This window comes from Bufo bufo, chromosome 1, assembly GCF_905171765.1.
Source record: "Bufo bufo chromosome 1, aBufBuf1.1, whole genome shotgun sequence".
Lineage (NCBI taxonomy): Eukaryota > Metazoa > Chordata > Amphibia > Anura > Bufonidae > Bufo > Bufo bufo.
Genome location: NC_053389.1, coordinates 542,449,629 through 542,469,950, shown reverse-complemented (window position 1 = coordinate 542,469,950; position 20,322 = coordinate 542,449,629). Strand labels below are relative to the sequence as shown.

Here is a 20,322-nt window from a genome sequence, read left to right as displayed (position 1 = left end):
CATTCTGAGCGGATCCGCATCCACTCAGAATGCATTGGGGCTGTACGGATCAGTTCGGGGCCGCTTGTGAGAGCCCTTAAACGGAACTCACAAGCGGAACCCCGAACGCAAGTGTGAAAGTAGCCTTATCTGAACGGATCCGTCTGTGCAGATCCATGACGGATCCGCACCAAACGCGAGTGTGAAAGTAGTCTTAAAGGGAACCTGTCACCAGTTTTATGGTGTCCTAACTAAGGGCAACATAAATAAGTGACTGATTCTCTTAGCAAAATGCTGGGTCACTTTCTTTAATTGACCCAGTCAATCTGCCAACATCTTGTATTGAAAAGCTCCAGCTCATAATGATGAGTCCTGAATATTCATGAGCTCCTGACTCTCCCCGCCCACCTGCTGCTGAGTGACAGTTATTTTCCATATGAATCAGCAGCAGGTGGGCAGGGGAGTGGCTATAGCTGTTAATTTAAAAAAACGCTGGACTCAATGACATCACGCTGGACTCAAATCAGCTCATTAGCATGCGGCATGTGGCATCTTTGTGTGTGTATATAAGGGTACTTTCACACTCGCGGCAAATAGATCCGGCAAGCAGTTCCATCGCCAGAACTGCCTGCCGGATCAAGCAAAACGTATGCCAACTGATGGCATTAGTAAGACTGATCAGGATCCTGATCAGTCTTAAAAATGCCTGATCAGTCAAAAAAATGCATTGAAATGCCGGATCCGTCTTTCTGGTGTCATCCGGCAAAAACGGATCCGGCATTTATTTTTTTCACCTTTTTTTCAGTCTGTGCATGCGCAGACCGGAAGGACGGATACGGTATTCTGAATGCCGGATCCGGCACTAATACATTCCTATGGGGAAAAATGCCGGATCTGGCATTCAGGCAAGTCTTCCGTTTTTTCGCCGGAGATAAAACCGTAGCATGCTGCTACGGTTTTATCTTTTGCCTGATCAGTCAAAATGACTGAACTGAAGACATCCTGATGCATCCTGAACGGATTACTCTCCATTCAGAATGCATGGGGATAAAACTGATCAGTTCTTTTCCGGTATAGAGCCCCTGTGACGGAACTCTATGCCGGAAAAGAAAAACGCAAGTGTGAAAGTACCCTTATGAGGTAACCATCTGTCACACCAGTAAGTGAATACATCTAAGGCACTTTTTAGTAGTTAATGATTGTATATAATTTGTTAGATTATAATCAAATATCCACATGACAGGTTCCCTTTAAGTGTTGTATACATAGATAGCTGTCAATCACTGATAGCTGTACACGGGGGAGGTGTTATCCGTGATGGATAGTATTCTCTGTGTAAGTGTGTGTACATAGATAGCTGTCAGTCACTGATAGCTGTACACGGGGGAGGTGTTATCAGTGATGGATAGTATTCTCTGTGTAAGTGTGTGCACATAGATAGATGTCAGTCACTGATAGCTGTACACGGTGACGTGTTATCAGTGGTTGATGGCATTTTCTCAGTGTGTATACATAGATAGCTGTCAGTGACTGATAGCTGTACACAGGGATGTGCTATCAGTGATGATAGCATTCTTTGTTTAAGTGTGTATACATAGCTGTCAGTCACTGATAGTTATACATGGGAGATGTTATCAGTGATTGATAGTATTCTCTGTGTAAGTGTGTATACATAGCTGTCAGTCACTGATGATTGTACACAGGGGAGGTGTTATCAGTGATTGATAGTATTCTCTGTGTAAGTGTGTATACATAGCTGTCAGTCACTGATGTACACGTGGGAAGTGTGATCATCAGTGATTGATAACAATCTTTGTGTAAGCGTGTATACATAGATAGCTGTCAGTCACTGATAGTTATACACGGGGGCGGCATTATCAGTGATTGATAGCATTCTCTGTGTAAGCGTGTATACATAGATAGCTGTCAGTCACTGATAGTTATACACGGGGGAGGTGTTATCAGTGATTGATAGCATTCTCTGTGTAAGTGTGTAAAGATAGATAGCTGTCAGTCACTGATAGCTGTACACAGGGAGGTGTTATCAGTGATTGATAGTATTCTCTGTGCAAGTGTGTATACATAGCTGTCAGTCACTGATGTACACGTGGGAAGTGTGATCATCAGTGATTGATAACAATCTTTGTGTAAGCGTGTATACATAGATAGCTGTCAGTCACTGATAGTTATACACGGGGGCGGCATTATCAGTGATTGATAGCATTCTCTGTGTAAGTGTGTATAGAGATATAGCTGTCAGTCAGTCATTGATGTGTCCTAATTGAGCATATGGATGGGAGTTGTCTTGATAAAGCAACCTGTCAAATCTCAAAATTATTTGAGTGAATACTTGTATTCTTCATTAACAAACAATTATGGATCATTTTTCTTATAACTCTGCATTGTGTTGTTCCTGTGTTATTTTTCTAGAAATATTTCAATAAATGAACAACTGAGTGTTACCAATTGGGGGAGTGTCCCTGCATACTCTGAGACTGTCCTATGAGTTCTGACAGTATCTGGCTATAGAGACCTTCCCGTTGACAAGTTAAATGGTAACATCTAGTTGTCCTTTTTAGTAGGAATAATAGAGGAGCAGCAGAACTGAGAGTTATACAAAAAGATTGTCCAGAATTGTCATTTTATGAGGAATGTAGGCATATACTAAAACTTGAAGACCTGTCACGAGAAGACACTACGCTTCGTTTGGTGGTAAAAGCAGAATTGCGTTATGAATTCCCTTACCACGGACAATAACGCACTTCCATGACGGTATGTATAACGGAATGCCTTTAGAGGCATTTCGTTATTTGTTTCGTCATAATAGAAGTCTATGGCCTGCATAACACATCCATCCTGTTTCCGTTATGCAGGAGAGGACTCTCCTGCGTAACGGAAACGGGACGGATCCGTTATGTTGGCCATAGACTTCTTTTATAACTGAATGAATAATGGAATGCCTCTAAAGGTATTCCGTTATACATTCCGTCATGGAATTGCGTTATTGTCCGTGGTAACGGAATCCATAACGCAATTCTGCTTTTACCACCAAACGAAGCGCAAACTAATTTCATGACATGAAATTCGCTCCTCCCTAACAATAACCATGCTTGAAAAAGGCTTGGCTAGCCAAAATGTTGGATCTACAATAAAGAAGAATAGTTCTTCTGCACCTTATCTAGGGTGCTGCCGCCATCCCTTTTTAATTTGGACTATGTCAGGAGAGAGGACTGGTCCGTTTAAATCCTAATAATATAATAGGAGTATTTCTTGCTCATTTTATGTCGTTTGATGGCATCAAAAGTCTACTGCAATGCCGAATATCAAAGGCATGAATGTTACCTGTTCATCGTTCCATCTGTTAGGAACCACCGAGAATAGCATACACTGGACAATACTGATCTTTGTCTTTCTAGACACACAATTACATTTGAGGATCTTTGCGGAGTTCTTTTATCTTTGCTCAGCTAACCGCCAGACTTGTATTTGACTGCTATGTCTATTGTTGTAAATGATAGATCCAAGTAGGAAGAGGCTGTCTACTGTAAAATCTGTTGTCACTTCATTTACCAGTTACATCTTTCACTCTGATCTTTAACCCCTTCCCCACATACAATGGAAGGGAGTCTATGAGCACATGACAGGTGCCGGATGTGTTAGGCTGGGCTCACATCAAGTTTTTCCCATCTGTTTAACGTATACAAAAAACGTATATGTTAAATGGATGCCTCAGACTGATGCCATACAGTTTAAAAAGAAGATGGGTGCACATCTCGAGGGAAAGTGGTAAGCCTCCCCACACTGATCGGATGATCCAAATATACAAAAATGGACGGAGACAGCACATCCTTTTGTTGGAATTTATTCCAGAAGCAACGTTTCAGCTGTGGAGCCGAAACATTGAATCTGGAATAAATTCCAACAAAAGGATGTGCTGTCTCCGTCCATTTTTTTTCTGTATATTTGAATGCCATTCAGTGGCATCCGTTCACCATAGAGTTCCATTGTAAAAGTATAAAATTATACTTTTTTACTGGACTGCGCAGGATACAAGAATGTACAGTATGTGCTGCGTATACATCAAACAGAGACATAAAACATGATGTGAACCCACCCTTACAGAACTGATACCTACCTGTAGCTGCCAGGAACCCCTTAGATGCCACAGTCAAAAATGTCTGTAGAATCTGAACCGTTAGATAGATGAAGGGGGTTAAGCACCTGTATTTATTTTTTTCTTATTGTCTTAAAGGGGTTGTCTGGTTGTCCACCTTTTGGTGTCCCTTTTTTCAGACTGACCCAGTGCGGCCGGACCAACGGTGGTGAGCATACTTATGTCATTGTGTCATTGGCTGCATCAGTCATGTGACCCTCATCAAACAGGATATTGACATGGGGAGGTACACCAGGACCAGTGACGCATTACGCGGAGCGATGAATTAAGAACCCAGCAGCAGGGATCAAATAAGTATGCTCACCACCACTGGGCCGGCCATGCTGGAGTGGAAGGTCTGAAAAAAAGGACACTGATGATGGAGAACCCCTTGAAGCAGTCTGAAATATTCTAATCATTCCTTTAATCCTGCATTGGTGGCAGATTAAGCAACATTCTGCAACTGGTTCATCATTAGTCGTGAGAGCCTTTCAAGTGGGTTCAAATCTAGGGACCAAGAAATAGGTGTGCCATCACAAAACTTTAATTTTGTGTTCCTGCAGCTAAGGCTCCATTCACACATCCGCAATTCCATTCCGCATTTTGCAGAATGGAATTGCGGACTCATACATTTCTATGGGGCCGCATGACGTGCGGCCCAGATCCGGAATAGCGGACCCGCACTTCCGGGTTCGCAATTCCGATCCTGAAAAAAATAGAACATATCCTATTCTTGTGCGCAATAGCGGACAAGAATAGGCATATTCTCTTAGTGCCGGCAATGTGTGGTCCGCAAAATGCGGAACGCACATTGCCGCTGTCCGTGTTTTGCGAATCCGTGGATCCACAAAACACACACGGATGTGTGAATGGACCCTTAGGCTGAGTTCACACTTCAGTTATTTGGTCAGTTATTTCCATCAGGAAACCAGTTCTGGGTCAAACACACAGAACAGGTGCAGATCTTTCCATTATACCTCACCTCTCTGGAGGCTTCACTACTCATTATGGCTCTCAATAACTGATGGAATTACTAAAGTGTGAGCTTAGCTCAATCAGTTTGACTTTTAGGCCATTATTTTGTTGAGATGTCCAGCTGTACCTAACTTCCAGCCTTTCCTAGTATTTAGAGGAATTCATTATGCCACAAGAATCCTGTAGCCAATAAGAATCAATTATCCACCACCATATTTGATAATACATATCTGTATATTGTATTTTGTGGCTTATTTTTTCGGAAATGTTGGCCCCTGACTTTTTGTTACCTTTCTGCCGATAAACAAGTGGAAGTAACTGGAAGTTCAGTGTGGAGTACAGAGATCCCTATATGTGTACGGCATGAGATGTGGAAGCACTTGTGTGCATCTTGGTTGTGTTGTCCTGTTATAGCAGGAGCTATTAGCGGCAGCCTTCTCCTTCTGCGGAGCCTTCTACGACGTGTCGGCCACCTCTCTGCATGTTTGCCGTGCCGCTAATGTGAAAGTAGCCTTACTGTTGGCTTTAGATTGTTTGTTGGTACTTTAATACAATGTTTAATGCCAATAGTCCTGTCTTTTCATAGAATTTCATTGAACACAACAACATAGTTTTTAAAAAAGGCAACACAACAGAACGGAGTGCTCCAAAATGCATTCCGTTCCCAGACCGGAGAGAAAACCGCAACATGTTGCAGTTTGCTTTCCGTCCTGGGGATGTGGAGCAAAACGGATCTGTCATGACCCCAATGCAAGTCGATGGGGACAGATCTGTTTTCTCTGACACCATAGAAAATGGATCCGTCCCCCATTGACTTTCAATGTAGTTCATGACGGATCCATCTTGGCCATGTTAAAGATAATACAACCAGATCCGTTCATAACAGATGCAGATTGTTGTATTATCAGTTACGGAAGCGTTTTTGCTGAACCCTGCCGGATCCAGTAAAAACTCTAGTGTGAAAGTAGCCTAACTGAAAGTTGCTAAGGAGAATCTGTCACCAGCTGACTATTAGTGATCTCCACAAAAGCCCACTTCTAGGCCTGCTTCAGTCTCCTTATAATACTCTATCTTAGATATGTTACTAATAACTCTGTCCTATGGCCCGCTCTGATCGCTGCAGTGCTGTTCTCCTCTGTCAATCTATAAAGCGCATCCCTGCTTAGTTAGTGAGAGCTGGGCAGACAGAACAGGCATTTTTCTAATAAAAGTACACATTTCCCTAATAGCGTTTATTACAATAAACATCACATGACTGTTTCTACATACTAAGAAAAATTAATAAATAGTTTTAACGTGCATATTACTTGCATACATCTACGGCAGCCATTAGATAAGGGAGATAACATTATCTTGTATGCAGTGACTTATGTCAAATGTATTCTATAACATGCACTTCATTTTATAGTTACCCTATTTCCTGCACTATAAGACGCACTTTTTAGCTAGAAAAAAAATCTTGCTAAAAAGTGTTTGTGTTTTATAGCCTACAATCAGGGTGATCCACCAGTGCCAGACCCCATGCACAATGCTCATATAGCTTTGCCCGATTAGTGCTAGAAGTCAGCACACTTCTCTCTCCCTGCCTGTCACCGATCTGTGGGAGGCAAGTGCAGGCAGGAGAGACGGCTGAACAATCATTCAGCACGTGGAGCAGAGGACTGTGAAAGGGAAGGTACTACCCAAGCTGTGTACTGCAAAGACCTTCCATGTCACCAGTGGGTAGGACCAGATGGGAAGTGCAGGAAAATTAGTAAAGCTGCACTTCCCATTTTGCCATGCCCACAGATGACTTTATTTTTGCCACTTGGGGAGGACCTTCAGCAGGAGGTATATCTATTGCTAAAGATGCACTCTACAGGTATGTCTGTTAATAAAATTGTTCCCTATGCCTGTGTGTGTTGCAAAGTTGTGTGTGAGTGCATGTAACATAGCTGTTTTTGTGTGCATGTAGTGCAGTTGTGTTATTATAGCAGGGTTGTGAGTGTGCATGTAGCAGTGCTGTGTTTGTCAGGTGTGTATTCAGTAGTACTGTGTGTGTACGTTACTCAGTAAATCACTCACTAGCCAGTCAGCAGCATCTCTGTGCCTCTACCTCTTTCCAGCAGCTCCTCCCCTCCCTTCTCCATAGATATCTGTGGACTGCAGATGTAATCTGACCCTTCTGTGAGCCGATAACTTACTGAAGATGAGTTTGCGCAGTGAGTTGTAAGTTACGGTAGGTCTTATTCACACAATCAGTGTTCAATCAGTCGTTTCCATCAGTGATTGGGAGTCAAAACCAGGGTTGGAGCCTGCACAGAGATAAGGTATAAGGGAAAGATCTGCACCTGTTGTGTGTTTCAGAACCGCGCCTGGTTTTGGCTCCTAATCACTGATGGAAATCACTGACCAAACACTGATATGTGAATAAGACCTTAGTGAAGCAGGGGTTTGCAGTAGGTACTGTATTTTTTGGACTATAAGATGCACTTTTTCCCCACAGAAAAAAATGGGGAAAAGGTGGCACTGCGTCTTACAGTTTCGAATGCTTATGACCACTTCCATTATAGAAGCGGTCATTACCATGGGGAGGTGAGGGCAGCAATACGCTGGCAGTACTCGCCCTTCCCAATCTTCTTCCAGGTCCCTCTGTGGTGTCCTGAACACGCACAGTGGCATGACTTAGTGCACAAAGGCGCGCACTATGACCTGACACTGTGCGCCGTCAGGTCACAGTACACAGCGGGACCCAGAAGAAGCAATGGAAGGGTGTGTCCTGGATCTGCAGCGCCATCCGGAGCAAGCAAGATAAGTTAGTTAGTTTGATGGGGCTGCGATCTGAGGCTGATAGGATCTGATCTGAATCTGATGAAGGCTGATCTGAAGCTGATTGGGGGTCTGATCTGGTGCTGATGGGGGGCTTAGCTGGGACTGGGGGTTCTGATGAGGGTGTAATCTGAGGCTAATGGACCTTGGGAGTCTGATTTTGGGGTCTGATGAAGAACGAGGGTCTAATTTGAGGGTCTGATCTAAAGTCTGATTAAGAATGGGTATCTGATTTGGGGGTCTGCTCTGAAGTCTGATGGAAAAAAATAATATTTTCTTATTTTCGTCCTCCAAATCCTAGGTATGTCTTATAGTCGAGTTTGTCTTATAAATACACTAATGGTCGCCTCACAAAAGTCAAAATACTATGATAAAATAGTCAGTACAATTGTGATAAAAAATACACTTAGAATTGTACCGACTATTTTATCATAGTTGTGTTTTATTTAGAGGTATTTTGACTTCTTGTGAGCCGACCATTCGTGTATTTATTAGGTTGTAACAGCTATTGGATGGTAGCCGGTGGTGCTCTATTCTGGTGAGCTTCCCACTATTTTGTCCTTTGTCTAATACATACAGTTAGTCTTATAGGCAAAAAAATATGGTAAGTGGAGAAAGGGGTGTTTTTCTCTGACATATTGCATATTTTCTTATTTTCATCTGTACTATTGTTTTATGAAAGATTGAACATGTCTATATCTGAAATCTAAGATATCTAAAGTACTTGATCTTTTTTACTTTGCAGATCTTTGAAAGGATTTTGTTTATATGGGCAATTCGACATCCAGCCAGTGGATATGTTCAAGGGATAAATGACCTTGTTACACCCTTCTTTGTAGTATTTGTTGGGGACTATGTTGGTAAGTTTCTTCAAAATAATCTTGGTGTTTGTACAAGTTCAGTAGGTAATTGTATCCAAATCACATTATCCTTATACTCGCCTAGAAAACATAGTTTAAGTTTTTTGGAAATGGTATTAATTGTTTGATAGGGTATCATGATTTTTCTGTTTTTTCTTTTTTGTCTTGCACATGGGGTTCCTCCTTATGATGCTGCTATAAAGGCCCGTGCTTGAGTAGTTGGCCTACAGATGGAATTCCCAGCCCTAAAATTGCTACTGCACAATGAGTCCTATAAAGCGAAGTGTATCTTCATCCCCGTTTTCCCCGCACTGTGAACTCTATAAGGCGAAGGGTGGTGTTACCCTGTTTCCTTTCTCTGCAACTGCAGCGAGCCCCTGCGGGAGGGGAGTGGTATTGGCTCTGATGTAGTGTAGTTGTGTCACTGTGTCCTACCTCAGGCCATCGCTCCCTGGGGTCCGTTGCAGTGAAAGTTGTAGCACTGAAGAATGAGGCCAGAGTTAAAACGAAAAAAAGTCCTTTTAACTAAGTGTAACGTAGAACTGGAAATATATACAGTAGCAGCAGACTTTAGTGCAATTCTTCTCTGGCACCAGCTGAGGAGGTATGGTGGCTGGTTGTACGGCCATTGATTGGCACTAGCAGGCACTTGCGCATATAGTAAGTTGCAAGGCCTGACGGGGAAAGGTAAAAATGTATACTTGGATGACCCCTTTAAGCCAGGCACAATGCCTTGTAGGGCTTGCTCAGCTGAATGTAAGGATATCTTTCACCTAGAGATCCATTACTTTATTCTGGAGAAAAAGTACTTTTAATTCATATGCAAATGTGAAGTTAAGTGCACCAAGGAGAGACTCGAGCCTTTGTGTGCACCCCTGCTCCTCCTGCTTCCTCACCCAGCCCCTCCCTCTCCTTGTTTGACAGAGCTAGGTTCCTGCATAGTTATGTCTCCTGGCCCTGTCAGTCAAGAAAGCGAGGGAGGGACTAGCAGAGAAAGCAGGAGCAAGGGAACAGAGTCGATCTGGTCCACTTAAAGGGATTCTGTCACCTGGATTTTGCCTATAGAGCTGCGGACAAGTGCTGCTCGATCACCGCTAGCACGTCCGCAATACACATTCCACATAGCTCTCAGGGCTTTTATTGTGTAAAAAAAAACATTATTTATATATATATATATATATATATATATATATATGTAAATGAGGCAAGTAAGGTGCCCAAGAGGCTTTTACTTGAGTTTCTGGTGTCCAGCCACGCCCACTGTGAAGGAGCCCAGCACCGCCCCGCATCCTTCGAATCACCTCCTTGCTCCCCGACCTCACAAAGTTAGAGCGCCGTAATCTCGCGCATGAGCGAGTACGCCGCATGTCAGTGTTCCTTGCCTGTGCTGGCATCAGCCTCAGGGAACGAACTGTGCATGCTCTAGCTGCCAGATTACGGCGCTTTAACTTTGTGACGTTGGGGAGCAAGGAGGAGATTCGGAGGATACGGGCGGTGCTGGCCTCCTTCACAGTGGGCGTGGCTGGGCACCAGAAATGTTAGTAACAGCCCCTTGGGCACCTTAGTTGCCTCATTTACATATATATAAAATCGCTATTTTGACACAATAAAAGCAGTGAGAGCTATGGGAAATGTATATTGCGGACGTGCTAGTAGCGATCTAGCAGAGCATGTCCGCAGCTCTATAGACAAAATCCAGGTGACAGTATTCCTTTAACTGCACATCCATATATGGATTAAAAGTGCTTTTTCTCCAGAGAGAAGTGACAGATTGCTGAGTGAAAGGTATCACTAAATCCAGGTGAGCTAGCTCTACAAGGCACCATGTTTGGTCTTACAGGAAATTTTCTGGGGACATTGACTATTTTTTAAAACATTCTGTTTGCGTTTTATGAATTTATAAGATGTCAAAATGTTTATTTACAGGTATGTCAGACTCAGTCTGTAACTGTTATTATCTATTCCTTAAAGGGGTTGTCTCATCTCAGACAGTGGGGGCATATTGCTAGGATATGACCCCATTGTCTGATAGGTGGAGCCCTGAAAGTGGTGGAGGGCGCACTGCGCATGCACAGCCACCCTCCATTCATTTGTACGTGGGCTGCCAAAAATAGCGGAGCGTTGGCTCTGCTATTTCTGTCGGGCCCATAGAAGTGAATGGGAGCGTTGGCCGGTCATGTGCGGTGCGCTCCCATTCACTTCTATGGGGCTCTGTTTGCTGGGACCCGCACCTATCAGACAATGGGGGCACATCCTAGCGATATGCCCCCACTGTCTGAGATGAGACAACCTCTTTTAAACTGCATGTTCCCTTAAATGTAGTGGTTCAATATTAACCCATTGTGATAAACAATGTTCTTCCCTCCCCGTTTCCTAACTTGGTGTAGACAAGCAGGAGCTATTCCCTATCCAATCCTAGCTTTAGAGAGAACCTCTATGGATGATGTAAGGCACAGCTGCTGTTTTTAGCATAAAGTTTATTTCCTAGTAAATACGAATTTCCAAGGACAAATCTGCTAACGTTTATGCAGGGAGGTATAGCTGCTCTTAATAGAGTTCCCTGACTTCTGATGATTGGTAATGTGCTAATGTCACGTTTAGTGTTAATAGAAAAGGGCAAGCTGCCCTTGAGCTTGGATTTGCATGGAAACACCTTTTTTCTTTGTTTCCAATTCTTGTTTCATTGGCGGTCTATTCATTGCTTAGCAACTAATGAGAACTACTGCTGCTTACTCCCTAATCATCTCTTAAGTAGGGTAGAGGCCTACTCCTGAGAGTGCTTGCAGTTTTTGCCTTTTACTCCCTCATTTGACAGATAATGAAAATGTTCTTAATGATCCTAGAGCAGTTGGATCTCTGTTGGAAGACTTTAGAGTTGTTAATTGAAATAAGAAGTTCAGCTGAGATGTGATTAGAGAATTGATATTCCATGTTAAATAGACCATTTAATTAATGTGGTAAATAAGTTTGTCTTAACTACTTTGCCAGCAACTTGCATTGTAGGACCCAAGTGACGGTTAATGCAGTAGCATCTGTGTCAAGATCATAGGTGAACACAAATACATATTTATCTTCTTGCCAAATACAAGTGGAGTTTCTTTCCACCGTTTAATATTTTTTTGTCTTTTATTCTGTTTTGTGAAACACCTTTTATGTTCTACGTATAGTGACCACCACATATACTCTTACCATATCGGTGGTCACAGCAGCACTAGATGTTTTACGCCTTTAATTCATTTGTATATTGCTGGTGTTTAGAGGCGTTACTTTATAGTTTTGTAGGATAAAACATTTGTTTTAACATGAATCGGACATTAATTTGGAAGACAACTAATGACCTTGAATCTGTATATACTAAGTGTGCTTCATTCTATATGTTTACCTTTCCCAATTTTATATAAATTTTACCAGTATTTTGTCGATTCTTGTGCTTTTTTTCTATTTTCCCAATTCATCTTTCTGCCATCCAATCTGACATTACATTCTTGCTTTGTGCTACATAATACAGATGCAGATATTGTATTAGAATTTAGTTTTACACCATGCTGCAATAATGTGTCAAATATTCAAAAGCCATACTTTGGTAAGAGAAGTAGTAGAAACGTAATGTGACATACTGGGGTTTTGTAAAGAAATGTTGTTTTAACAAATTATATGCATTTAGATAATGGTAGAGACCAAATACGGTTATAGGACAAAAAACATTTAGACTATTTAGACTTTAAAATTCTAGGTAAATACATCATTGTTTCATACCACATTACTTCTATATCTGCCTATAAATTACCCCAATATAACAAATTTTGAAATACCTGAGCAATTAATGTTAAAGGGAATTTGTCACTCGATTTTGCTGCCATATATGAGACCATGATACCAGAGGTGTAGCCTGGGCTGTGAAGTTGGCAAGCTCCAACTGACTCAGACTCCTGCATTTTAAGACTCCCACTCCTGTTCCTGCTCCGACTCCTTCATAAATGGCCAATATATAGTAATAACAAATTTACTTTAGTGAAATGTTAACATTGGTCTTTTCCTTACTATCATGTATCCAGAGTGGGACTTGAAACCCCTAGGGCCCACCAGAGGAAATTATTTTGATGGCCCACCCTATGTGCATATAGGACTTTAAGGGCCCTGTTTTAACCCTTTCGCTACTAGCGCTGTACATATACGGGGCTGGAGCAATAGGGAAACATGGCACCAGCTCGCACGTGCAGCAGGTGTCATGGCCGGCAGGTCTCTGCGGCAGTAATGCCGATTGCGGTAATTAAAGCCTTTAAATTTACAAAAACCCGGGAGCTCGTGCTTCCGGGAGTGCTACCGGCATCCCCTGCGGCTGATGGGGATGCCGGTAATTGGTTTTAATGCGCTCGGACTTGCTGAACAGGCTGAGAACATTCAAACTGTAATTCTTATATTGGCCACCAGATGGCAGGCTAAGATAAGAAATTAGCAAATCTCCGCAATAATTTCAGCTTAAAAATACATGATTTTTCAAAATTAAAAATTAAAAAAATTGACTTTGTAGGCTCAAATACAAGCTTCAAAATCATAAAAAAAGAAATAATATATATATATATATATATATATATATATATACAGTACAGACCAAAAGTTTGTACACACCTTCTCATTCAAAGAGTTTTCTTTATTTTCATGACTATGAAAATTGTACATTCACACTGAAGGCATCAAAACTATGAATTAACACATGTGGAATTATATACATAATAAACAAGTGTGAAACAACTGAAAATATGTCATATTCTAGGTTCTTCAAAGTAGCCACCTTTTGCTTTGATTACTGCTTTGCACACTCTTGGCATTCTCTTGATGAGCTTCAAGAGGTAGTCCCCTGAAATAGTTTTCACTTCACAGGTGTGCCCTGTCAGGTTTAATAAGTGGGATTTCTGGCCTTATAAATAGGGTTGGGAACATCAGTTGCGTTGAGGAGAAGTCAGGTGGATACACAGCTGATAGTCCTACTGAATAGACTGTTAGAATTTGTTTTATGTCAAGATAAAAGCAGCTAAGTAAAGAAAAACGAGTGGCCATCATTACTTTAAGAAATGAAGGTCAGTCAGTCAGGCGAAAAATTGGGAAAACTTTGAAAGTAAGGGCTATTTGACCTTGAAGGAGAGTGATGGGGTGCTGCGCCAGATGACCTGGCCTCCACAGTCACCGGACCTGAACCCAATCGAGATGGTTTGGGGTGAGCTGGACCGCAGAGTGAAGGCAAAAGGGCCAACAAGTGCTAAGCATCTCTGGGAACTCCTTCAAGACTGTTGGAAGACCATTTCAGGGGACTACCTCTTGAAGCTCATCAAGAGAATGCCAAGAGTGGGCAAAGCAGTAATCAAAGCAAAAGGTGGCTACTTTGAAGAACCTAGAATATGACATATTTTCAGTTGTTTCACACTTGTTTGTTATGTATATAATTCCACATGTTAATTCATAGTTTTGATGCCTTCATAGTCATGAAAATAAAGAAAACTCTTTGAATGAGAAGGTGTGTCCAAACTTTTGGTCTGTACTGTGTGTATGTATGTGTATATATATATATATATATATATATATATATATATATATATATATATATATATATATATTAGAAAAATATCTAAATAACAAAAAATATAAGCATCATGAGTACCACGACCGAAACTGCCCGTACAATTAAAATAAAAAAATATTTTTCCAATATGGCGTAACGGAAAAAAGGGTAAAAATGGGCATTTTTTTTTTTTTTCCCTTTTTTAATAACGATTAGCCCCCTTAGGGGTATAGAACCTGGGATCTTCTGATCTCTTGGCCTATTCACCCTAATAGAGATCTATTAGGGTGAATAGGATTTTTACACTGTCCCTGCTGAGCTGTGCTTCATGCAAAGAGCAGCAGGGAGCTAACCATGGCAGCCATGGAAGGCTTCAGCAGCATCAAGGCTGCAATGATAACCAATTGTATTTCACTGCTGGGGCTTATATCGGAAGGTAGATAGAGCTGCATCCTTCTGCCTTGCCTCACAGGTGCTGCGACCGGTGTTGATCGCGTCACCTGAGAAGTTAAAGAGGACCTTTCATAGGTCCAAACATTATAAACTAAGTATCAGGATACGTAGGGCATAGTGCAGGGATCTACCTGCACTTAATATTTTTTCTGGGCGCCGCTCCATTCTCCCGCTGTGGCCCCCGTTTTATTCTCTTGCCTGGTATGCATCGGAACAGTGAGGAGGAGACTTAGTCTTTCTCCGTGGGCGTCTCCTTCTCCCTGGCTGTATCGCTGTCCAATTGCAACAGAGAGCGTCACAGCCAGGGATAAGGTGAGTTTTTTTTCTTTCTCACTGGCTGTGACGCTCTCCGCTGCGATTGGACAGCAATACAGCAAGGAGGAGGAGATTCTCACGAAGACTGTCTCCTCCTCATTGTTCCGATGCTAAAATTAACATACCAGGCGGGAGAATACAACGTGGGCCACACGAGCGAACAGAGCGGCGCACAGAAAAAATAGTAAGTGCTATTAGATCCCTGCACTATGCCCTATGTATCCTGATACTTAGTTTATATTGTCTGGACCCATGAAAGGTCCTCTTTAAATGACTGGATTTGGCAGGATTGCGGCCGGGTTCCTGTCCCGGTGTTGTATCTCAAATTGACTTTAAACAGTACACGTTCACAGATTTTTCCTCTGCTATAGGTGAAACCGTGATTTGCCAAGAAAGTTCATAAATGCTGTATGTAGAATGTTCCTAACTGCTTACATTTATTACGCCTCGATGCACTTTTAGCCACTCATCCTGTTTGAGCTCTCACTTTGTACGTTTTTTGTAATATATAGATTATTTCAGCTTTGGGCTCCTGCAGATCTAAATACTACCTCAAATTTCTTAGGAACCATAATTTGTGATTCATAAAATTTAGTGGGGCCATGCTGTACCTCTGTATAAGGCCTCATGCACACGACCGTTTTTCTTTTAAGGTCCGCAAAAACAGGGTCCGTAGGTCCATGATCCGTGACCGTTTTTTTGTCCGTGGGTCTTCCTTGATTTTTGGAGGATCCACGGACATGAAAAAAAAAGTCGTTTTGGTGTCCGCCTGGCCGTGCGGAGCCAAACGGATCCGTCCTGAATTACAATGTAAGTCAATGGGGACGGATCCGTTTGACATTGACACAATATGGTGAAATTGCAAACGGATCTGTCCCCCATTGACTTTCAATGTAAAGTCAGGAGTCCCTTTTATACCATCGGATCAGAGTTTTCTCCAATCCGATGGTATATTTTAACTTGAAGCGTCCCCATCACCATGGGAACGCCTCTATGTTAGAATATACCATCGGATTTTAGTTAGATCGTGAAACTCAGATCCGACAGTATATTCTAACACAGAGGCGTTCCCATGGTGATGGGGACGCTTCAGGTTAGAATATACTAAAAGAACTGTGTACATGACTGCCCCCTGCTGCCTGGCAGGTGCTGCCAGGCAGCAGGGGGAAGACCCCCTCCCCTGTATTTAACTTATTGGTGGCCAGTGCGGCCCCCCCCCCCCCCCCTTCCCCTGTAGTTAACACATTGGTTGCCAATGCGGCCGGCCCCCCCTCCCTCCCCTGTAGTTAACACATTGTTGGCCAGTGCGGCCGGCCCCCCCTGCCTCCCCTGTAGTACTGTAGATTCATTGGTGGCCAGTGGGCCTCCCCCTCCTAATTAAAATCTCCCCCCCTATCATTGGTGGCAGCGGAGAGTACCGATCGGAGTCCCAGTTTAATCGCTGGGGCTCCGATCGGTAACCATGGCAACCAGGACGCTACTGCAGTCCTGGTTGCCATGGTTACTTAGCAATTTTTAGAAGCATTATACTTAGCTGCGATGTCTGTGACCGGCCGGGCGCTCCTCCTACTGGTAAGTGAAAGGTCTGTGCGGCGCATTGCTTATAGCACAGACCTGTCACTTACCAGTAGGAGGAGCACCCGGCCGGTCACAGACATCGCAGCTAAGTATAATGCTTCTAAAAATTGCTAAGTAACCATGGCAACCAGGACTGCAGTAGCGTCCTGGTTGCCATGGTTACCGATCGGAGCCCCAACGATTAAACTGGGACTCCGATCTGTACTCTCCGCTGCCACCAATGATAGGGGGGGAGATTTTAATTAGGAGGGGGGGCACACTGGCCACCAATGAATCTACAGTACTACAGGGGAGGGAGGGGGGGCCGGCCGCACTGGCCACCAATGTGTTAACTACAGGAAAGGGAAAGGGGCCGGTCGCACTGACCACCAATGTGTTAAATACAATGGAGGGGGGCCCACTGGCCACCAATGAATTTAAAACTGGGGAGGGAGGGGGGTGTGCCCCCTCCTGCCTGGCAGCACATGATCTCTTACAGGGGGCTATGATACGCACAAATAACCTCTCAGGTGCAGCACCTGAGGGGTTAATTGTGCGGATCACAGCCCCCTGTAAGTGAAAGGGTGCTGCCAGGCAGCAGGGGGCAGTCATGTACACAGTTCAAAGTATATTCTAACTAGAAGCGTCCCCATCACTATGGGAACGCCTCTGTGTTAGAATATACTGTCGGATCTGAGTTTTCACCAAGTGAAAACTCAGTTCTGAAAAAGCTTTTATGCAGACGAATCTGCCGATCCGTCTGTGTGAAAGTAGCCTACGGCCACGGACCACAGACACGGATGCCAATCTTGTGTGCATCCGTGTTTTTTCACGGACCCATTGACTTGAATGGGTCTGTGAACCGTTCTCCGTCAAAAAAATAGGACAGGTCCTATTTTTTTGACGGACAGGAAACACGGATCACGGATGCGGCTGCAAAATGGTGCATTTTCCGATTTTTCCACGGACCTATTGAAAGTTTAAAAAAAAAGGAAAACGGCACAACGGCCACGGATGCACACAACGGTCGTGTGCATGAGGCCTAAAGCTGATTTTATGTGGAGGTGTGTATAGGTTTTTTTAGTGTCTGATCTTGCATAAATCCTGTGCTAGGAATATTCCCACCCACTGTGCAGAAACTGTAGGAGGTACCATGCCCTATTCTTGAAACAAATTCCAGCAAAAAACAAAAAGACCCTTTAAAATCAATACACTTTATTATACCTTGCTAAAAATCAATTCTTCAAAATATAAGTAAGGTGACGGTCCATAGTCATATAGTATACACGTAGTCTACCAAATAAATACTCAAATAATGATTAGTGATGTTAAAGGTACGTTTTCGAGGTGTAGGGTAGGAAATTATTTCCCTAAGATCACCGTATAATGTAGTTCAGCCCAGAGACAGCCCCTAATGGTGGGAACTCTCTGTCCTTGTACCTGGGCTGTCACACCCTAAATGGCCCTACCGGGTCCTCAAACCCCATCACACCCTAAATGGCCCTGACCGGGTCCTCATACCCCAACACGTTTCCCCCAGACAATGGGTTCCTCAGGGGGTCAGTATAATGGGTAAATCACTACTCAAAGACAAACAAAAATAATAATAAAAAAGTAGTACATATTACATAGACGTATAGATATAAAGATAAGGTTAAACAGAGATTTAAAATGGATAATACTAATAATATAGGAGCGGTCAATTCAGATCAGGAGACTAATCTATCTACAATAATATCTAGCATAGCCGCAGTATGCCAAAAAGAGGACGCCAGTTCCATATAGAAGGTCCAGTATTCAGGCAGGGCTTGACACGAATATAGGCGTTACCCACTTGTGTGTTAGCCAGTCATGTCCATGATATATATATATATATATATATATATATATATATATAGAGAGAGACACAGAACAAATGCTACCACATCACTCATAAGATGAAGCAAGGATCCGTTTTAGATCAGGTCAGGATAGATGCCTGTTAAAGGGCAGTGGGGGAAATCCATCTGGCGGCTATGGTCATATAGATGCATGAGCCATCCCAGTAGTCTCCTAACCGCTCATATGATTCTTCCAGTACTGATAAGCAATCATTGCTTGCCGGAAGCAAGTGTGGATGCAATGCGTGTTTCACTGATGATTGCTAGGAGATTTGTAAACCTTCAGATTTTTATCATGCGCGTGAAAAACGCATCAAAACGCATTGCACTCGCGCGAAAAAAAACTGAACGCAATTGCAGACTAAACTGACTGAACTTGCTTGCAAAATGGTGCGAGTTTCACTGAACCCTGTACGCATCCGGACCTAATCCGTCACGCTCGTGTGAAAGAGGCCTTAGGGTCCATTCACACATTCGTGTGTGTTTTGCGGATCCACAGATCTGTGGATCCGCAAAACACGGACACCGGCAATGTGCGTTCCGCATTTGGCGGACCGCACATCGCAGGCAATTGCGGACAAGAATAGAACATGTTCTATTTTTTTCGGAATTGTGGACCCGGAATTGAATGGGTCCGCAAAATGCGGAACGGAATTGCGGACGTGTGAATGGAGCCTTAGAGTTACAAAAAGAACAATCCAAGTGAAGGTAAAAGAAAAGGGATTACATAAAAATTAAACTCAAATCCCTAAAAGATGTGGTATATTTATTTTTCTCATTTATATAGCGCTGACATATTCCACAGCGCTTTACACGCTATCATTGGAGCTCACAATTTAAGGCCTCTTGCACACGACTGTATGTATTTTGCGGTCCGCAAAAAATGTGGATGACATCTTTGTGCATTCCGTATTTTGCGGAACGGAACAGCTGGCCCCTAATAGAACAGCACTATCCTTGTCCGTAATGCAGATAATAATAGGACATGTTTTATATTTTTGCGGAACGTAAATGTGGAAACGGAATGCACACGGAGTACCTTCCGGGTTTTTTTGTGGACCCATTGAAATGAATGGTTCCGTATACGGTCCGCAAAAAAAAGTAACAGAGAAGGAATGAAAATACGTTTGTGTGCAAGAGGGTTCAGTATGTGGTTCAGGTATTTCTACCAGTGGATCTTGGTATTCGGTTCTTGGCCTTTATCCAAGGAACTATGATTCATCTTCTGATGTTATAGCCCCATTCTCACAGACTACCTCCCACACGTATCTAAGTGACTTTTTAAAAAATTGCCCTGGACAAACACACCCTATATGTCAATTGGATGGGTAACAGATATTTTATCAGATGTTTCTTGCCCTCCATCTAATCTATTTTGTGACCGTAGCTAAATGGGTTTGAGGCTCATCTTCAATCTTCAAAGCTTCAGAGAAGAATTGTGAGGCAGTAAACCAGCAGGGGATCGTCAACTGACCAACACAATACAATTTGGCCATTAACTCTATGAAACAGTAAGGTCCCTTTCACACAAGCGAGTTTTCCGTGCGGGTGCAATGCGTGACATGGACGCATAGCACCCGTACTGAATCCTGACCCATTTATTTCAATGGCGCTGTGTACATGAGCGTTGTTCTTCACGCATCAGTTCTGCGCTGCGTGAAAATCGCAGCATGTTCTATATTCTGCGTTTTTCACGCAGCCCTGGCCCCATAGAAGTGAATGGGGCTGCGTGAAAAACGCATTGCATCCGCAAGCAAGTACGGGTGCGATGCGTTTTTCACTGAT

The 20,322-nt window shown here is 42.9% G+C and overlaps 1 protein-coding gene across 2 annotated transcripts in view; it reads left to right on the top strand.

The window, feature by feature from the left end:
* The window catches only part of TBC1D22A (TBC1 domain family member 22A), a 741,029-nt gene that overhangs the window by 238,753 nt on the left and 481,954 nt on the right, over nucleotides 1–20,322 (top strand). For both annotated transcript variants that reach the window (XM_040412231.1, XM_040412223.1), the window contains one exon: nucleotides 8,661–8,775. In XM_040412231.1, the coding sequence (XP_040268165.1) occupies nucleotides 8,661–8,775 (115 nt within the window). The remainder of the gene's footprint in view (nucleotides 1–8,660; nucleotides 8,776–20,322) is intronic.